Source organism: Salarias fasciatus, chromosome 22 (assembly GCF_902148845.1).
Source record: "Salarias fasciatus chromosome 22, fSalaFa1.1, whole genome shotgun sequence".
NCBI classification, from domain to species: Eukaryota; Metazoa; Chordata; class Actinopteri; order Blenniiformes; family Blenniidae; genus Salarias; species Salarias fasciatus.
The window spans coordinates 18,796,138-18,809,609 of record NC_043765.1 but is presented as its reverse complement, the minus strand read 5'-3'; the positions used below and the strand labels follow the sequence as shown (position 1 = coordinate 18,809,609).

At 49.3% G+C, this 13,472-nt stretch overlaps 1 protein-coding gene across 1 annotated transcript in view; it reads right to left on the bottom strand.

The window, feature by feature from the left end:
- Positions 1–594: 594 nt before the first annotated feature.
- Positions 595–13,472, bottom strand: part of LOC115408969 (CLIP-associating protein 2-like) — a 49,715-nt gene continuing 36,837 nt past the window's right edge. The window contains 26 exon segments of the mRNA XM_030119911.1: positions 595–1,145; positions 1,713–1,807; positions 1,810–1,828; positions 1,921–2,100; positions 2,102–2,128; positions 2,362–2,490; positions 2,582–2,705; positions 2,707–2,773; positions 2,859–3,036; positions 3,038–3,055; positions 4,742–4,803; positions 4,806–4,882; positions 5,022–5,128; positions 5,269–5,412; positions 5,499–5,642; positions 7,137–7,215; positions 7,813–7,976; positions 8,115–8,117; positions 10,060–10,119; positions 10,903–10,966; positions 11,041–11,132; positions 11,414–11,569; positions 11,725–11,748; positions 11,889–11,995; positions 12,523–12,585; positions 12,897–13,004. Coding sequence (XP_029975771.1) covers positions 1,071–1,145; positions 1,713–1,807; positions 1,810–1,828; positions 1,921–2,100; positions 2,102–2,128; positions 2,362–2,490; positions 2,582–2,705; positions 2,707–2,773; positions 2,859–3,036; positions 3,038–3,055; positions 4,742–4,803; positions 4,806–4,882; positions 5,022–5,128; positions 5,269–5,412; positions 5,499–5,642; positions 7,137–7,215; positions 7,813–7,976; positions 8,115–8,117; positions 10,060–10,119; positions 10,903–10,966; positions 11,041–11,132; positions 11,414–11,569; positions 11,725–11,748; positions 11,889–11,995; positions 12,523–12,585; positions 12,897–13,004 — 2,366 coding nt within the window. The 3' untranslated portion in view covers positions 595–1,070.

Below are 13,472 nucleotides of genomic sequence, written 5' to 3'. Positions count from 1 at the left end.
TGCAGGCGCAACAGAGAGAGGAAAATTAAAAAATAATGATGGGCACAGGTGCGCGTGTGCACCCCCCAGGGGAAATCTAAAAGAATTATTGGATATTCCATTTTAATGTCATATACAGATACATATCCATTATGTAATAATAGTCCCCGTCCCATCATATCATAGAGTAAGCTTTACGCTCCCGTCTCCCTCCACGACGTCGAAAAGCGGCCCAAACTTCCTGAATTCAACTTGTTGAAAAGTTTGGACAATGATTAGAGTCATTTAAAACCCAATAAAACGAATTGTTTTAAAATGAATTTCATGCAAAGAACACTACGCCTCTCTATAATTTTTAATCTGTCTATGTATTTGCAGAGAGCAGGCGAGACCACGTATTAGAGAGGAGGTTGTACCATTTTTTATTTTTTTTAAATGAGAGGATCGTGTGCTGATGTGTGAGGGAGAGAGAAACCTCCAGGTATTGGGGAAGGAGGAGGGGAATCACCGCAGTAAAACCTGATTTAATAAAAGAGCTATGACACCATGTAAATTTACATTCCTGTCGACCTGGCCCCGGCGGGGAAACAAACACGGCACTGTTTGACCATCTTCACCCTCGCAGAAAGATGAGAACCATGCAGACGCACCATTTGTTCTCGACATCAAGACGTTTTTCGGAGGAGCGGCAGGAGGAGGAGGAGCAGGGGGAATCTGTTGTGTTGTGGATGTAAAGCTGAGCGGACAGGAAGTGACCGACTGGGCCGGGTGGAGTATGTGGCTGCGTGTCTGTTAATGTCTGTTCCAAGCATCGGGGGTTCAGTTCAGTCTGAGATCGGGGGGTGGTGGTGGGGGGGGGAGACGCCCTGGTAACGGTGAGGAGAGCAACGGCATGCCTCTCCTCTGCACCGCGAAGCCCATCTGTCACCAATCTGTGTACCTGTGTGTGTGTGTGTGTGTGTGTGTGTTTTCTCTGGTCAGACAGTGTTTGGGTCTGTGTGGAGGTGAACCCAGGAGTACATGTTTCAATGTTTTGGTGGGCAGAGGTGCAGTTCGGAGGTTGCCTCCTCAGAGGGACGGTGTTCTGTCTCCTATAGGCCCTCGGAGGGTTCGCTGCAGCTGGAGCCGGACTGAGCGCGCTTGATGTACAGGTTCAAGAGCTTCAGCTACAGACACAAAACAAACGGATACAAATAGTGAGAATACATCGTTCAAACCAGCTCATGAACAAACCGATTTTAGCTTTGACACACCAGCAGGTTAAAACACCTATGCAATTGCATTAATTTAAAAGTCACTTCAGGAATAATCCTGTTTACATTTGACAGATTTCATAGTGCTGAACTGGACCTGGCTCAAAGAAATCTTTGCAAATGTGTCTTGTAGGCTACAATAATTTACAGGTGTTACAGCATCGACGACCTGCAGGAACGCAGAATCTGTTGCTGTAACTTAGACATCAGTTTAATAAGTGACTCAGAGGCAAACTCACTTATGTAACCCTGATTCCTCAATGTTCAGACATTAAAATGAGAGGAAGATCAGTTTCTGAAGAGATAAAGTTTTAATAAAGACTAAAAATTAGACAGAAGCTGATGCTTCACAAATAAAGCATCTAAGCAGGTGGCCGAGCTGTGAGTCAAACTTGGCCCTGAGGTCTAAAATGCTGATAAAGGTGTGAACATTCATCTTTGTAAACACGATTACACAAAACATCAGATGTGAATGGTCACCTTGCTGCTGGAGAGCTGGCTGAGGTGTGGTTTGAGGTCCTCTCCTATCACTGCGTGGATGGCCACCAGGCAGAACACGCAGGCTTTCCTCACATGCTCTCAGAGTTGTCGTAACCCTGTTCAACAGCAGAAGACACAGATTTGCAAAGCTGCAGATACTGAACAGAGACGCTGGATCCAGGTGTTGCCTTCCAGCGTCGTGTGCTACCTGTATGAGTCCTGGCACTATTTCGGGCAGCATGCTGATGAGGCTGTCGCCGGGAATCCTCTCCACCACTTTGGTCTGCATCTTGATGGCGGCCAGGTTGGTGGGGTAGTCGGCTGACTGGATGATGGGGCACAACACTTTGATACACTGCTCTGGGCTGATGGACAAGGCCAACATGGCCCGCCGTCTCCTCTGCGGCTCGGACCACCTACAGAAAACACACACACACACACACCACACGATGCTGAAGTTCCTCTTTCAGAGGCTCAGGTCACATTTTTTCATTCTGTGGAAACTCATGAAAAAGCCTCCTGTGCTGACGCCGGACAAACAAGTTCTTTCACTTGAATTTCTTGAACCATAAATAAACCAATCTTTCACACCATCTGTTCATGCTCTGGCATCATCAGCTGATTTGTTTGCGTGTTTTTGTTTCCAAACCTCCTTGTGAGGGTCTTTGTGAGCCTCCAGGGCCTTCATGATGGTGAGCTCCGCGTAATTCTTGAACCTCCAGGGCTGCTTGCTGAGAATCTCCCGGAGCACTCGCAGAGCCAGCGTTCGGATCACGTGCTGCGTGAGTTGGAGAGATTCAGGCTCGAAAGAAATGGAACCGACGGTGTCTTTTCTCTTGTTAAAGATTCCGAGCGAGCCCGTGGCGTACCTCTCCGTCTGCCATCGTCTCCAGCAGGAGCAGCAGGATGGTCTTGAAGTGCTCGTCCCACACCTGCAGGGTGTTTTCGCGAATCAGCTTCAGCAGCTCGCACAGCGCCGCCTCCTCTCGTCGTGCGCTCGTTGTGATTGGACAGCTCTTTGAGCAGCTCGGCCACCAGCTCCGACTGGTCCAGGCTGCTGTCTGTTCGGAGACACGTGACCCAACAATACGGATAGAGCTTCGGCGTGTGAGCGTGCGTAGTGTTCGTCCATCGGGGTGAGCGTACGTCTGCGAGGTGCTCGGGAGTCGTCCAGGCTGGGGTCCTTGCGGCCGTGCGTGAAGGGGGAGTCGGAGAAATGCTCGCGGGCCCCCCGAGTGCCGGAGGGAAGGCGGGGGGTGTTGAGAAGGGACGTCTTGTTGTCCAGAGCCATGCGGCCACCGTCCTTCACGTCCGAGCCCCGTCCCGTCCGTCCCGCTGCCTCCCTGCAAAAACGCACGGAAGAGCAAACCGTTAGATCTGTTAGACACTAAATTTACTGTCTCTTTCAGTTAGCAGGTGTGAAAAGTTCTAAATCCCAGATGCACCTCAATCACTTAGAACGTCCACTAAATTCTTTTTTTTTTTTTAATAATTTAAAGTTTATATATTAGGGCAAAGAAAAGAAAATAATTCACTGTTAAATATGTGTCAAAAAAGAAAAAAAATTAAAAAGCAAATAAATGCCGGTTTCTTTCATGTGTTGTGTTTCTCGATCAGGACAACGCTGAATGAGGTCCTTATTTTCCGCCGGCAATGCCGTACCGTGGATGATGTTACAAAAAACAACCTAGTGACTTTTGAAGGATTCAACATGTGGGACCAGGTGAGGAGGAGCAGCGGCGGCGGGGTGAGACGGTTTGTGTGTGTGTGTGTGTTGTGTGTGTGTGTGTGTGTGTGTGTGTGTGTGTGTGTGTGTGTGCGTGTATAAATTTACTCTCAAACCAAACTATTAAATGCTACGTTTGATGAGTCAGGTGTGCCGCGATTGGCAGGCCGATGACATGTGGCCAGGGTCGGGTTCAGAAGTGTCTCATGGGGGAAATGTCAGGAGGTCACACCTCTGTACGAGAGTACACCGCGTCCTTTAAAGGGCCCGGGTTATTAGCGAGGACTGCAATAAGACCTGGCATGACGTCCGCGCTCGTAATTTGTTCGGAACCGGCAGACTGTTGAAGCATGCGCTTGAAAATATACAGGGTTGGTTCCTGATTTCAGCAGCTGTGTGTGTGTTTGTGTGTGTGTGTAGTAAACAATGAACATGATTTTGATCAGAAGATTGATTTCACTGCCATGGGCTGGATGCGTGCTGCTCCGTTCCCACGCCGCGGGGGCAGTGGCGGGGTGGATCACATGTCAGGGTCCCATATAGCACATGTGTGTATTCAGTCTCGGTAAACACAGCAGGTGGCCTAACAGGACGAGAATCAACCTGGGGTCCTTAAAGGTGCCTGTTGCATTGAACACACCGTCCCATTTTGTTCACATAGATTACTAATCAGGTTGCTGATACTTTGTCATAAATACTCAAATTTAGACAGAATGTCAGGGGTGATTAAACATGGCTTTAGTTGCAGATAAACTGGATTCTACAAGAAGACATTATCATTTCCTTTTAATGAGTCCAGCCGCTTGGCTGGAGATATTTCAGATAAACTAAAGAAACTTGTTCAGAACACTGAATTGTATTGTATGGCGGTATATGATCCAGCTGGAACCTCAAGTGTTTAATTCTAATTTTGAATAATATGAATCTGCAGTGAATCATCAGCAGTTTACTGATCAGCAACAGAGGCTGAATGTATTCACTTTTTAAGCAGACTCCTCTTCTTTGCGATTTGTTACTGATTGATCAGGTGTGATCGGTGGCCTGACTTCTACTTTGGATGAAACACTTCATGTTAGACATCAATGCTGCCACCTAGCAGCCGCAGCCTCAAGTATATTTCTGCTGAATACAGGTGTGAGGCAGATTTGAGAAAACTATGATGGGCTTTTAAAAAAAACAAAAACAAGTAAATTGTAGGTAAAACCCAAAATTGTCAATGGTTTTGCAGCAGAAGCTGCTTTCCCCATGGGCTTCTGACCAGACACGACACATGTGGGCGCTCCCTCGGCCTTCCTCCACTCACTTCCTCTCCTTCTCGTCGTTGGACAGGATCGTTCATGTCCTCCTGGCTGCGGACGCTGAAGTCTGGATGGCCTCGGTGACGCCTTTCAGAGAGCTGTAGATGTCCTCAGAGTTCATGTTTTCGGTGTCATAGTCAAAAGCACTGCAGAGACGGAGGATCGTGTTGTCAGGACCATTTCACGCAACAAATGCACATTAAAAATGCTGCGATTTCACTGTTTTTGATTCCTTTTCTAATGAGGTGGGATCAGTGAATTGCTGAGGAGGAGGAGTGGCGTTACCTTGGTGAAGGGGTGTTCTGGGAGGTGTTAGTCGGGGAAGTGACGGGACTGGACCAGCTGGCTGGAGATCGGGGGGTGTGGCGGGTCAAAGGGCTGCCCATTGGTGCCTGAAAAGGTGACAAAGCAAACAAAAAAGCACACGAAGAAGTGCACCATTAATTCTACTGGATAATGTTTGACCGCTGCAGTGCAGCGGGAGTGTCTAAACCCCCACGGGACGGACGCTCTGAGCTGGACAGCGCTGTACCTGTGCAGCGTTGCCGGTGTTCTTCAGATGGTTTTGGAGCAGCTTGGTGGCTCCGTCCTGAAAGGTTTTGGGCAGAGCTGCCAGCAGCATGGTGAACTCCGGAGTGTTGAGCTGGAAGAGGGCGATCAGCACCGACTGGGCCGCCTGTTACACACAAATTAATCAATATCCTCGTGCGCCTCAAGCCATTCAGTTATTGCTTTATGGAGGACAGTTTTAGAAGTCTGTACCTTTCTGACATCCGAGCTCTTGGGTTCGGTCGTCCAGGTGATGATACGGGAGACGGCCAGCCGAGTTTCGCTGGAGTTCACGAAGTCCGGGGCGTCCATCTGTAGCGTCAGCGTCTCAATGTACTTGAGAATGGCCACCTTCACCTGCAACACAAACACACACATTCTTACACGACGTTGAGCGTGTGGACTGACAGTGAAAGAGCATGGCCAATATTTACCTGCAGAAACAACAAGTACATTAACAACAAAGCTACAAAACACTTATGTATGGGAAAAAAAGAAGAACAACAATGTTTACAGTCAGCTGTACAACCACAACAGATTGTGCATCTCCTGCAAGTCTGGAAAAAAAAAAATCAAATGAACTGATTTGTCAGTGAAAGAAGATGAAAATACATTCGTGGACATGCTTTGCAAAAGAGGAAAAAAAACAACAACGAATCACTCAACAGAAAAGTGACGAGAAAAGATGATCCGATATCGGTCAGCATTCACCGCAGGCCTTGAAATGCCACAACTGACTCCTCCCTGATGTTCCTCCGCCTCTTTACACCAACACCTCGAGGCCCAGAGCCTTCTCCAAATCACTTAGCAGCATCGTGCGCGCCACATAATTGCTCCCCCCGGAGCGCACTGACCTGGGAGGACTGGCTCCAGGCTGCGGCCTGCTCGTCTAGAGAGCAGGCGTGGCGCCGCGCTCTGGGGGGGAACAATTTTACCCCGGACCCTGCCCTGCCTCGCCCTCGCCCGCAACACGAGCTCCGCACAGGCTTCAGAGAGAGAGAGGAGAGGCACCGCGTCAATCAACGGAGAGAGACAGGGACAGGGGCGGGAGGGGAGGGAGGGGGAGGGCGGCCAGGGGAGGACATGGAAGGAGGGGAGATGGGGTAAGTGGCGGGGGAGTGAGAGTGTGGGAGATTAAGCCGAGGCTGTGCTAAAACTGCAGGGCATTAGTGGGAAAATTAAACTGATGAAGCGGCACAGCGGCCTGTGCCGCGTTATTACAGCTCGGAGCCGCGACACGCGGCGTGCCAGCAGGAGCTGCTGGCTCGTGCAGCTTCGCTTAAGAGTTTACAGGCAGGATAATAGTGCGCAAACAGTCTTGTGTCTCAAAATAGACATTTCGAGCCACGCAGTCGCCAGAGATCTGAACGCGACTATTTGTAGCTTAACATAAATTTGAAGTACAGACCCAATAAACGGTAGACATGCCTCGTGAAGGTAAAGAGGGAGACTGGAGAGGATCGCTGTCGGAGTTAAAGGGAATGGGGTCCAATATCAAGCAGGAACGGGGAGAGGGAGGAAATAATGCAAGGAGAGGAAGAGAGGAAGAGTGACGGATGCAGTCGCTGAAATTGTGAAGAAGACAAAGAAAGGAGGGTTTTTGTTTTTTTAATGGATAAGGAGTTTGCGGAAGAAAGCTTGAGAGAAGCCGTCTGAGTGGTGCGATCAATCGGTAACCAATCACAGCCCAGGATTCAAGGTTTCGGGACGCAGAGCCGGCATGGAGTCATATCAGTGGAGCAGTTACCATGGTGACAGCATCGCTGAACTTCCAGCTTTATGTGCATGCTTCTCACACACAAACATATGCGCACACACATAAACGAGAGTTTACATGTTTGTTTTTTTTACCTTGAGGTTGGGTGTCTGAGTCTGATCCACAGTGAACCTCATGAGAATAGTAAACTGGAGTTCATTTGGAAAAGATTCTCTGGAATCAAGGAGGAAAAATGTACATCAGTGATTCATTTAACATACACAAATAAAAAAAATGGTCTTATCAAATCAAGTGAGAAAAAAATAGTTCTGCAAGACAAACTATGCATGAAACGCTAGGAAATTTGATGTTTGGTAAATTGTTTGTTCTGTTTATTTCCCTCGTGAATGAATGGCTCCCCATTTGATGGGAACATTTGTGTGGGATGGCGGCAGAGCAGAACAAGTACGACTGAAGAAAAAATATACCGGCTGAAAATCCATATTTAGCCACAACAGCCTGGTTTCTCTTTGTCAATATGAATACACAACAACTCCCTGCTTCTCATGATTGACACAGATAAACTAATATTTCTCAATACTTCAAACACCTGAGGCTAAGAAAATCTAAGATGTAGACTCAGAGAACACAGTATTATTAAATAAGAAAATACTCATTAAATCAATGTTGTGTTAGCAACTCCAGACTAAATTCTTATTAACTCAACCCACAAACACACTGACGCTCATTTCCACATGGTCCTATGTTCCAATGTGGCTATTTGTTCTTGATCCCCTCAGCGGTCAGTGTGTGGATGAGCGTGATGCCCACCTCGTGACGTCCAGGGCTCTCTGAACTTTGGCCTGCACGGAGCCCAGCAGGTCGGCTCCCATCTTCTTCAGCAGCTGCGTGAGCAGCACAAACAACCAGTCCTGCAGGTCGTCCTTATGGACCTGGATGAAGTCTACCAGCGTCTCCAGGAACATACTGAACACCTGAACACACAAGGACACGGTTTAGGCTGTGTCAGTCCGCGTGAACACAGCCTTCACGCAACCCACTCAAACATGCAGACCAGCACTGCAATTCATTCGCAATTATTTTTGATCCAAGCAACAGTAGGTCGAACTTACTCTCTACAGAGAGTTCCAGAGTTGGGTGGCACAAACAGGGGAGAGAGAGAGAGACATTTGTTAGCATCCTGACACATTGTGAACTCACTCTGAAGCAACTTCTAACCATCCATCCATCTTCCATCGCTTATCCGAGACCCGGTCGCGGGGGCAGGAGTCTCATTAGGGATGCCCAGACTTCCCTGTCCCCAGACACTTCCTCCAGCTCTTCCGGGAGGATCCCAAGGCGTTCCCAGGCCAGCCGAGAGACATAGTCTCTCCAGCGTGTCCTTGGCCTTCCCCGGGGTCTCCTCCCGGTGGGACATGCCCGGAACACCTCCCCAGGGAGGCGTCCAGGAGGCATCCTAAAGAGGTGCCCGAGCCACTTCAGCTGGCTCCTCTTGATGTGGAGGAGAAGCGGCTCTACTCCGAGCTCCTCCCCCGTGACTGAGCTCCTCACCCTATCTTTAAGGGAGCGCCCAGTCACCCTACGGAGGAAGCTCATATCAGCCGCTTGTATCCAGGATCTTGTCCTTTCGGTCATGACCCAAAGCACATGACCATAGGTGAGGGTGGGGGTGTAGACTGACCGGTAAATCGAGAGCTTCGCCTTTCGGCTCAGCTCCCTCTTCACCACAAAAGACCGATACAACGACCGCATCACTGCAGCCGCTGCACCGATCCGCCTGTCAATCTCACGCTCCATCCGTCCCCTCACTCGTGAACAAGACCCCAAGATACTTATACTCCTCCATTTGAGCCAGAGTCTCTCCACCAACCTGGAGGGGGCAAGCCACCTTCTTCCGGTCGAGGACCATGGCCTCGGATTTGGAGGTGCTGATCCTCATTCCTGTTGCTTCACACTCGGCTGCAAACCGCCTCAGTGCATGCTGTAGGTCTGGGTTCGATGAAGCCAACAGGACAACATCATCTGCAAAAAGCAGAGATGAGATCCTGTGCCTACCAAACCGGACCCCCTCCGGCCCCTGGCTGCGCCTAGAACCAAGAACTGGTGACAAAGGGCAGCCTTGCCAGAGTCCAAAATGCACTGGGAACAGGTCCGACTTACTGCCGGCAATGTGGAACAGACTCCTGCTTTGGTCATACAGAGACCAGACGGCCCTTAACAAGGGGCCCCGAACTCCATACTACCAAAGCATCCGCCACAAGGCACCTAGACGGACATGGTTTAACATTTTTTCCAAATCCACAAAACACATGTGGACTGGTTGGGCGAACCCCCACGAGCCCTCGAGCACCCTGTGGAGGGTATTGAGCTGGTCCGATGTTTGATGAAAACCGCATTGTTCCTCCTGGATCCGAGGTTTGACTATTGGTCGAATCCTCCTCTCCAGTACCCTGGAGTAGACTTCTCCAGGGAGGCTGAGGAGTGTGATCCCCCCCTATAGTTGGAGCACACCCTCTGGTCTCTCCTTGAACTCCACACAGACCCGGGTTTTTGCCTCCACAACCGCTCGGGCTGCAGTTCGTTTGGCCAGCCGGTACCCGTCAGCTACTTCTGGAGTCCTCCAAGCCACCAAGGCTCGATAGGATTCCTTCCGCTTGACGACAGCCCTTACTTGCGGTGCCCACCACCAGGTTCGGGGTTTGCACCGGAGACCTTATGACCGCAGCTCCGAGCAGCTGCTTCGACAATGGAGGGGGAGAACTCGGTCCACTCGGACTCAATGTCCCCAGCCTCCCTCGGGACACGAGAGAAGCTCTCCCAGAGGCAGGATTTGAAAACCATGCTGACAGATTGACACATTTACAAAATAATTTGAGCATTTTCAACCAGGCAAGACTCAGAACACGGAAGATATTCAAGATGTCCTGAGCATACTAAAAATAAATAAATAAATAAATAAATGAAAGAAGAAAAAAAAGATGATCAAAACAAAAGGAAAAGGGATGCTTGAGACAGACAGATGTAGGCAGGAGAGAGATCCACGGTGAGATGCGGTACCTTGAATGAGGCTGAGCTTATACCGGATTCTGCCGTGCCGTACACCCTGCCGGAGTCTCGCTGAAATTCATCAAATCGTCAAACGTCAAACGAGGGGAAGGGGGAGGAAGCCCACACACCTTACGACATGTGTGAGGCAACGGAGCACTCAAAAAAAAAAAAAAAAAAAACGCCGGAGGAGAGGTGGAGGTGTTAGGCAGGGCGGGCGGACCGCAGCGTGTTAGTCAGAGAGAAGAGCTGCCAGCCCAGACGTCTTTGTGTGTATCTGTGTGTGTGTTTTAAGTGCTTTTGAGCTGCGTGCGGTCAGTGACGCTTCAGACTGCAGGTGGTGGGGGGGGGGAGGAGAAGAGGGGAGTGGCAGTGAGTGCAGACAGCGCAGCCAACGAACCGGCCGCTCAACAAGTGAGAGGACGATCCAACAGGACGGCGGAGAGCATCAAGTCACGCGCAAAAACTCGGTGCGGCATGCCGTTAGAGAACAGTCCGTTGCACGCTCCGCATGCCTGAGGTGATGTTTCAGTGTTTATGTCAATGTGCGGGCGTCTGAGAACGGTTTATCCCGTCTTTTCTCCAAAGTCCATTTAAAGAGGAAGAACATTTACCAGCTATAATAGTTGAAATGGGTGTGGATCTGCTCTGAACAGATTTTAAGCCTTTGATGTTTTGGCAGAATCCGGTACAGTGAGGGAGGGTGAAATCAACAATTTTTTTGAAATAAAAGTAAAATAAAAGTTGAACAGAAAAAAATCTTGGTGAAATGGTTTTGTATGGAGGTGCTGTGTGTGTGTGTGTGTGTGTGTGCGTGTGTGTTTGTGTGAATACCTGCTCTGCATGCATTCATACCTTACTGTGAGGGTCCGCGAACATCCGGGTGAAGATTTCACACAGTCTCTTTAACTCCACCCGACTGCAGAAAGAAAAACAGCTACTTATCTGTCTGCTTTTTATTCATCCAACACTCTTTCCTGTAGTCTGACTGACCTGAGGGTGCGCTGGTTTTTGAGCAGCGCCTGCAGGCCCAGCAGCCCCTCCTTTCTCTCAGACCAGTTGGCACTGGCGCAGCGGTTCAGCACCTGGAGAATCACACAAATACAAGGCTCTGCTAAAACGCTCTGTTGGTAGAAGGATGGTTAAGAAAACCTTGACGCATCGTGAGAGGAAGCTGGAGGACTCAGAGGAAATCCAAATCAGGATTATAAACATTTCCAATCAGGCAAATAAGACCCAGCAGCATTTTCTGTCAATATTCCAAATTCTAAAAGAGCTTCAGACCAAGTTTATCCAGTTCACGTAATAATTAAAAGTCACCTGAATCCAAACCAGGGTTTATATGATCTGTAACAATTGCGGTTACCTCAGCGACATCTTCCGTTTGCCTCATGTAGGTGGGAATGGCGCCCCCGTTCCTGGAGCTGTAGGACCTCTCTGAGCACGCGCTGGACGCGTCGCTGTTGGCATCGTCGTCAGAGTACATGCTGTAGTTCTCGTATCGCCGCCGAGCAGGTTTTTTCTGCGGGCAGAAGATTGAGGACATCAGATCCAGGCTGAAACAGACGCAAGGCGAACGGAAAAAGGTGCGGGCAGGCACTGACACATCCTAAAAGGAAGCCAAACAAGCTAAACACACACTCAACACACAGGTTAGATTCAGGGGAAGAAGCTGACCTTAGATCTCATGTCTCCCAACAGCTGACAGCGTTAAACAAAGGTAGAATCAGGGTTTAGTTAACACACAGACACACACTCAAGGAAATGTGAGCTCAACGTGGTGACACTGGATTGTGCACTGAACTTGCAATTTTTGTGTAAACGTGTGCAATTCTTCATACCAGCGCGTCTGCAAGAGCCTCTTCTACATCTGAGCCGGTGTTGAGGACCCTCATGGCGCTGACAGACGAGGAGAGTCGACTAGACGGACTGATGCCAAAACCCGATCCTGCAGACGTCGAAAGGAGGAGACGGTCGGAGAGAGAGGAGGCATGAGAACGAGAGATTCAAGCTCTCTAAAACCCATTCAGTCTTCACAGTTAATCCACAGTCCATCTGGCTCACATCGCAACTCACACATCCTTCAATTCTCCCAAGAGACAATCCTGTAAGTCAATGTGATGACATGTTAGGGGGAAAAAAACCAAAACATGATTGGCATAAAACACAGGAGGGCATGTGGGGCTTCCTGCAAAAGAAGGGGTGGAACTTAAATAAAGAAAAAGAAACCAGCAGAATGGTTATCGGCTTGCGACTGGACGGGCGGAAGCATGCGATTCCACTGGACATCCTGGAGCACGGCGTGAAAGAAAAAACTGAGGCTGATGGATGAGAACAGAAACAGTCAGGCACAAACGTAAGAAGGTTGCTGCCACTAAGGAGAGAACGGAAAGAAAAAGAGTGAGCAAAGAAATCAAAGCTGGGTGGGTGGGTGGGTGGGTTGAGGTACAGGAAATAGATGTACTCAGCCTTCACCTGCAGCCCCAAAAGCATCAGGTGTGTGGAGAGCTCCGGTGGAGCGAGAGTAGCTCCGCGTTGCTGCAACCAAGATTAAAACACACACACACAGTTTACCGCTCGCGCATACAAACGACGGGCAACACACGCATGAACTTCACAGCGCTTGAGAGAAGCAAAGGAACTCTGAAACATATGTAAACCCATGCAAGTTTATCTACTTTCTAACTACTGCAGAACAAAGGTGGCTCTAAATACTTGAGAGAAATTCAACGCTAAATAGAGGAGCGCATGCATGAAAGAGGAGACGCTCTTCCTCTGGACGGCCTTCCTCGTTCTACCACAAGTCCCTGCAGGGTGTCTCTCTGCTCGCTGCTGCTGCTGCTACTCACCCAGAGGTGTGAAGGAGCGTACGGGGCTGGTGTCCCGGCTGCTCTCCCTGCTGGCCTCTCTGCTGCACCCCTGACTCATACTGGGCCGAGGGATACGACTGCCCCGAGCTAACGCCACCCGGGTTACAACCGCACATCGCAGGAGGTGAGGAGGAGGAGGAGGAAGAGGAGGAGGAGGAGGAAGAGGAGGAGGAGGAGGAGGAGGAGAGGGGGGGCAACAAGGGAAAGAACGACAAGTGGAGGGAGGTAAAAGTGGCAATGAGAAGGAAAAGGAAACGGGAAAGAAAGACAGAGATGAGCAGTGATGAAGAAGTGAAGGACACGAGGATAAAGACACGAATAAGACAGAGCAGGCAAAAAGTGACAGGAACAAAAAAAATAAAAACAAAAACATGAGGCCAGGTCGACTGGCTCTGCGGGGGCAAATCAGCAAACCCAAACAACAAGGTATTTGATTTAGGAGGCAATCAGTTCTTGTGCTTTGATGATAATCATGGTGGTCGATTCATCATGTTAAAGAGTGTAATTATTTATTAAGTCATAGATTAACACAAGTCTGCATGCGGATCAGGTTGT